This window comes from Mustelus asterias, chromosome 1, assembly GCF_964213995.1.
Source record: "Mustelus asterias chromosome 1, sMusAst1.hap1.1, whole genome shotgun sequence".
NCBI classification, from domain to species: Eukaryota; Metazoa; Chordata; class Chondrichthyes; order Carcharhiniformes; family Triakidae; genus Mustelus; species Mustelus asterias.
The window spans coordinates 177,981,577-177,988,835 of NC_135801.1; the positions used below are offsets into that span (position 1 = coordinate 177,981,577).

Consider the following 7,259-nt stretch of genomic DNA (forward strand, 5'->3'; position numbering starts at 1 on the left):
GGTACTGTAGGGATTTTATGATTCTATGATTCAAGTCTCCGAGGCCTCTGTGTTACTCCATGGAATGGAGGGACAGTTGGAGTGAGATCCGGAAGTCCCACCATCTTCTGGTGCTCATGTTCATGGATCCCCACCAGTGCCTGTACCATGCAGTTCAATTCCTGCACCATGGAGCTTATGCCCTCAGACATGGAGGTCATGAGCTGTGCCATGGAGTGGATATCCCCCGCCATGGAATCTACATCTCGCACCAAGATCTCCACTGCGATTGCCACTCTCGCAGTGTTGACCTCATTGTGTCAGAGTGATGTCACCATCTCCTCAGACGGAAGGTGATGTGATTCCTCCAGACAGCTGCGCAGTCTGAGAATGGATTCTGTCATCCCTTCCTGATGCTGATGGGTCTGCCTTTGCAGCTCCAGCAGCTCTGGGACAACCGGAGCCAGGGACACATCATCAGCAAAGTGGCTCAGCAGAATCCTGGGCTCCGGCATCTGTCTGAGTGCCTGTTCCCTGGGACGTTACTTCCTATGACTGCCGTGGATCATCACCTGTGTGGTGCTCACGAGTGAGTCACCCAGAAGCCGACCGACTACTTAACCCCATTGAGGTGTGAGTATCTGTGCTGCTGGAGGGTGCGGGTGACAGCTGTTAGGATGATGCTTGTCTCTGAGATGTCTCCCTTGGAGCTGCTCAGAGTCTGTCGTATCCATAGGGCACGAGGATGGTCTGGGCTGGTCGACTGATTAACCTGCAAGATAATGGAGATAGCGTTGGTGAATCACGGGTGGGGGGGGTGTAGGTGGGGGGGTGAATGATGGGAGAAAGGTTACTGACCTGAGGCTTGCACCACGACTGCGTGTGGTGAGGATTCTCATCTTTATCTGCTGCCCTCACTTGGCCCTCTGCGCAGGTGCGATCCTGCTCCTCGCGGCCAGCTCAAGAGGCATCTCAGATTGGGCATGACTCCGGCAGGCAGTGCCCACGCACAACGGCTATGCCCCAGTTTGTCCTGCAATGAGACAGAAGGGGAGAGCGTAGGCGGGAATCCTGACAGGTCTGATGGTGACAAAGTCTGGCGTGTGTGGGAGGTGAGTGGGAGCGGGGATGTGAGGAACAGATTGGCAACTGAGGGGACCATGGGGTATGGGGCGGGGGATCGCAGCATGACACGTGTTGGGAATCCATGAGGTGGCTGAGTGAGGGACCACAGTGAAGGTGTGAAGGGTGTGTGAGGAATAGAATCATAGAATCCTCCAGTGCAGAAGGAGGCCATTCAGCCCATCAAGTCTGCACGACCACAATCCCACCCAGGCCCCATCCCCATAACCCCATACATTTACCCTAGCTAGTACCCCTGACACTAAGGGGCAATTTAGCCTGGCCAATCCACCTAACTCGCACATCTTTGGACTGTGAGAGGAAACCGGGGCACCTGGAGGAAACCCCCACAGACACGGGGAGAACATACAAACTCCACACAGTGACCTGAGGACGGGAATTGAACCCAGGTCCCTGGTGCTGTGAGGGAGCAGTGTTAACCACTGTGCCACCATGCCGCCCCATGCAGCGGGAGACAAGAGGAGGCAAACCTAACCTGGCTGCGTGAAGAAGGTCACTCAGCTTCTTTGACTCGTATGGAGTGACCTGTCACTTACTATGGCAGCCACAGCCTCCCAGGCAGGGGGTAGTGACCTTGCTTCCTGGATGTCTGGCTGATCACGGGACCAGGATGTCACGCCTCTGCTACCCCCTCCATGGGTTTGGTAAGGGATCCTTCTGAGAAACTTGGTGCTGGCTTCCTGGCAGCCATCCCCCCGACTGGACTCAGGACAAGTGCCCAGGAGGTGTTTAAAAGGTGCGTCCCACTGACTACAGAGATTAGGCTTTCTCGGGGTGAGTGAATTGGAGTGAATCACATGGAAGAATAAAAGTCGTTGGGGTTGTGTTTGACAGTGAATGGGGCTCCGATGTCTTTTCTAATGATATCTCCCCATTTCTCCAGGTTGGAGTTCCTCAGAGCATGGCGAACATCTCGAGTTCCTTAAAGTCGCTAATTTGACAGGCTGGATAATGGCTGGCCAATGCTTACCAAGCATGGGAACGTCTGCAGGCAAGACAGGACTTTACTTCTTTATAACGATGATCGTGGCCGCCACAATGGTTGGCAATTGCCTCGTGGTCCTCGCTGTTTTCTACTTCAAGCAGCTGCGTTCTGCAACCAATGCCTTTGTGCTATCGTTATCCGTGGCCGATTTCCTCGTTGGAATCACGGTGATGCCCTACAGTATGATCAGAACCGTCGAAGGATGCTGGCACTTTGGATCCATCTTCTGCCAAATCCATTCAAGCCTGGATGTGATGTTCTGCACTGCTTCCATCCTTCATCTGAGCTGCATTGCCCTGGACCGTTACTATGCTGTCTGCGACCCTCTGGTGTATCACTGTAAGATGTCACCTTGTAAGGTTGGCATTCTGTTATTAGTCTGCTGGACTGTCCCAGCGGTGATATCATTCATCCCCATAATGTTGCAGCTACACAAGTTAGGCGTTGCTCCTGATCTGTTAACCAGAAGCAGTTGTGTTCTCATGGTGAATGCAGCATATGCTGTCTGTGCCTCTCTAATAGCCTTTTACCTGCCTATGTTTATGATGCTGGCCGTGTACTGGAAGATATACAAGGTAGCTCGGAAACAGGCCATTCAGATTGGTGCTGTGGATAATCAAATCCAGGGTTGTGCCTCTGGCTTGGTAACGGCTCACACACACACACAATCCATGAAGCGGGAAAGAAAGGCGGTGAAAACGCTGGGGGTCATTATCGGCGCATTCCTCGTCTTCTGGCTCCCCTTCTTCACAGCGAATATCGTCGACCCTTTCCTGGGTTACAAGATAGACAGGGTGACTTGGGAAGTGCTGGTCTGGCTTGGCTACAGCAACTCGTCCATGAACCCCTTCCTCTATGCCTTTTTCAACCGTTCGTTCAGACGGGCGTTCCGCACCATTATCGGATGTAAAGTCTGTGTCCCCCGATCTCTGCAAGACTTCCACTTGTCCAACAGCAGGGGGCATGCTGCACAGGAGTCGGTGCACTGAAAGGGCGCACCTTGGCCATGGTGAAGATGTGTGCGCGGAGGGTGGATGATGATAATGGTCAATGGCTTGTAGATCACATCTAAACATTCCGCTGTGTGCCACTGTAACATTCACTGTAACACTGGGTGGCACAGTGGCACAGTGGTTAGCATTCCAGGGACTCGGGTTCAATTCCAGCCTCGGGTGACAGTCTGTGTGTAGTTTGCACATTCTCCCCGTGTCTGCATGGGTTTCCTTCGGGTGCTACTGTTTCCTCCCACAGACAAAAGATGTACTGGTTAGTGTCACAAGTAGGCTTACACTAACACTGCAATGAAGTTACTGTGAAAATCCGCTAGTCGTCACCTGTTTGGGTACACTTTGACTTATTTTTCTTTTTTAAATATATTATCAGCTGTCGTTATCAATTTACTATAAGCATTATTATAAGCATTGGTCAATATTCAGTAAAATTGTTTGTTATATCATAGTCTCTTATTCCTATCACATCGAGAGTACGGCTTCAAAGCTCAATGTGACTCTGAAGGGTCTCTCCGTACATCAGTACAATTGAGAAGATTTTTCTCGGATCTGTGTTTTTTGCAGAATCCTAGGATTTAAAAAACGAAATGCAAAATGTTATGTTTTGATATTCCTGACCATCAACCCACACAAAGGACTAGGATTGGAATTACATTTGAAGATTGGGCTCCTTACAACAAAGTGCATTCACACAAATTTATACAGTCTTCAAACAATGCTGAGATTAAAAAACAATGGGCTAGGCATTGAACATTTCTGTCAAGTTGGAACAGAGCAGGTTGTCTTGGTAACTGATAATCACCTCCTACTCCCTGTGCAGGGCAGTCTCTGGTAACAGCTACTGGGAAATGTTTCCTTCTGGTTGTGAGCACGGAGTAATAAAGATAGGTACAGAGCACACAGAGATTGGGTGTTTTTCTAAACAGGGAGTTGCTGGAGCAGGTTCTTGCTGGACTTCGAGGAGGCAGGAGGATAATTAGAAGACAGTGGCCTGAAAATCCTAAGGGTGCAATTGATTCATAGACATAGATTCAGAGATGTTTACAGCACCAAAGGAGGCCATTCGACCCATCATGTCCACACCAATCAACAAAACTCTTGCTGCACTAATCCCATTTTCCAGGACTTGGCCCATAGTCCTGGAGGTTATAAAGTTAAAGTAAAGTTTATTTATTAGTCACAAGAAGGCTGACATTCACAATGCAGTGAAGTTACTGTGAAAATCCCCTGGTCGCCACACTCCAGCACCTGTTTGGGTACACTGAGGGAGAATTTAGCATGGCCAATGCAGCTAACCAGCACATGTCTCGGACTATGGGAGGAAACCAGAACACCTGGAGGAAACCTATGCAGACACGAGGAGAACGTGCAGACTCTGCACAGACAGTGACCCAAGCCGGGAATCGAACCCAGGTCCCTGGCACTATGGGGCAGCAGTGCTAACCACTGCGCTGTCATGGAAGTGCAGATACATATCTAAATAATTTTCAATGTTACAAGCAACTCTGACTCAACAATCCTTTCAGGCAGAGTGTTTCAGACTCCTGCCCCCTTCTGGGTGAAAAAGATTCTCCTCAACTCCCCCTTTAGCCCTCTGCATCATATTTTAAATCTATGCCCATTGGTTATTGACCCATCTACGAATAGAAAAAGTGCCTTCCTAGCCACACTATCTGTGCCCCTCATAAACTGATACACCTCTATCCGGTCCCCTCTCAACCTTCGCTGCTCCAAGGAAAACAGTCCCAGTCTACACAATCTCTCCTCACAGCTCAGACCCTCCAGTCCAGGCAGTGTCCTGGTAAATCTCCTCTGGACCATCTCCAGTCCAGTCATATCCTTCCTATAACGTGGTGACCAGAACTGCGCACAGTACTCTAACTAAGGCCTCACCAATGGTTTATACATTCAGCAATGCTGACCAGTGCCTCCATTATTGAGCCTGTTGGGGTTTACAAAGTCATTAAGAGGGCAGCTAATTTGCATGGTGCAGGCAGTTTTAAGCACCACAAAGGGAACATGTCTTGTGTATCTGCCCCACGCAACCAGCTAATCTGGCAGCTGTTCTGTCCCAGAAAGTGTGAACGCAGGAAGATAATTAGATGGAATTTTGTTTAAATAAAGTACGATGAGGGGGAAACATAGCTCATTCAGAATGTTATACTGTATTGTGAAGACAAAGCTACTGATTGCGTTGAGGCCGCATTGTGTGCTTGCTCAGTTTGTTCTATTAAGCAAAGAGCTTGACTGACAATAAGTGTTGCTCTGCATGTGCTGCCTGTGAAATAAAGTTATCTCATGATTTGCGTTTCGCCTCTTATTGTCAAATGATTTCTCAGTCTGTCTTCAAAAATATTAGAGTTACATCTGGGGGGTGTGTGCTGAAGGCATGCTGCCGAGTCCAGATCACTCGTTCATTCTGATCATAGAATCCTACAGTACAGGAGGAGGCCATTCAGCCCATCGAGTCTGCCTGACCACAATCCCACCCAGGCCCTATCCCCATAACCCCATGCATTTACCCTGGTAATCCCCCTGATGCTAAGGGGCAATTTAGCATGGCCGATCCACCCAACCTGCACATCTTTGGAATGTGGGAGGAAACCGGAGCACCCGGAGAAAACCCACCCAGACACGGGGAGAATGTGCAGACTCCACACAGACAATGACCTAAGCGGGAATTGAACCCGGGTCCCTGGCGTTTTGAAGCAGCAGTGCTAACCACTGTGCCCCAGTAACCCCAGGGTTCACCTTTTAAAAAATTCTTTCATGGGATATGGGCATTGCTGGCTGGCCAGCATTCATTGCCCATACCTAGTTGCCCGAGGGCAGTTAAGAGTCCAGTAGGGCATTCCAGGTGAGGACAGCAGATTTCCTTCCCTAAAGGACACTAGTGAACCAGATGGGGTTTTCAACAATCGACAATGGTTTCATGGTCATCAGTAGATTCAGATATTTGTTACTGAACTCAAATTCCACCATCTGCCATGGTGGGATTCGAACTTGAGTCCCCAAAACATTAGCTGAGTTTCTGGATTAATAGTCCAGCGATAATAACACTAGGCCATCTCCTCCCCTTAGGGATACTCACAAGGACAAGGTAGCAAAGTGGTCATTGCATACGGGGCTCACAGTGCAAAAGAAAAATTGGGGTAAATGTAACTGGGGTGCTTATTCACTGTCATCTTGTATTGTCCTATCACACAATGTCAAGGTTGATCCCATTGTATGTCAGTACTGGGTCAGAGCCACAGCTAGCCTTGGGTGCTTGTGTGTCCGAAGTGCAACTGAGAAGATTTTTTCATTGGATCTATCTTTCTTGCAGGATCTGGACCAATGATTTGGAGATTTTTAAAAATTCTTTCATGGGTGGCACAGTGGTTAGCATTGCTGCCTCACAGCACCAGTAACATGGGTTCAATTCTGGCCTCAGGGAAACTGTGGAGTTTGCATGTTCTCTCCGTGTCTGCATGAGTTTCCTCCGGATGCTCCAGTTCCTCCGGACATCCACATCTGTGAGGGGTGTGTCGAGCTGCGGTTCCTGAGAGACCGTGTTAGGGAGCTGGAACTACAGCTCGAGGATCTTAGGCTGATGAGGGAGAATGAGGAGGTGATAGACAAGAGCTATCATCAGGTGGTCACACCAGGGCCACGGGAAGAGGCCAAGTGGGTGACGGCCAGGAAGGGTAAGGCTAGGGTGGTTGAGAGCACCCCGGTGGATTTGCCCCTGCACAACAAGTACTCCTGCTTGAGTACTGCTGGGGGGGACAGCCCGCCTGGGGGAAGCAGCAGTGGCCGTGTCTCCGCAGTGGAGTCCAGCCCTGTAACTCAGAGGGCTAAGGAAAAGAGGAGGAAGGCGGTATTAATCGGGGACTCGATGGTGAAGGGGACAGACAGGCGTTTCTGCGGAGGTAGGCGGGATTCTCGCATGGTGGTCTGCCTCCCTGGGGCCGGGATCCAGGATGTCGCTAGTCGCGTCCCGGAAATCCTGAGGTAGGAGGGAGAGGAGCCTGAGGTAGCGGTACATATTGGTACCGCTGATGTGGGTAGGAAGGGAGAAGGGGTCATGAAAAGGGAGTACAGGGAATTAGGGAGACAGCTGAGAAAGAGGAAAGCAAAGGTAGTAATCTCAGGATTACTGC

The 7,259-nt window shown here is 49.9% G+C and overlaps 1 protein-coding gene across 1 annotated transcript; it reads left to right on the forward strand.

Annotated features, from left to right (window-relative positions):
- Window positions 1-2,142: 2,142 nt before the first annotated feature.
- LOC144479794 (5-hydroxytryptamine receptor 4) lies at window positions 2,143-3,096 on the forward strand. Its single transcript, XM_078198825.1, has one exon. It carries the CDS (start codon window positions 2,143-2,145, stop codon window positions 3,094-3,096), a length of 954 nt encoding a protein of 317 aa, XP_078054951.1.
- Window positions 3,097-7,259: the final 4,163 nt, after the last annotated feature.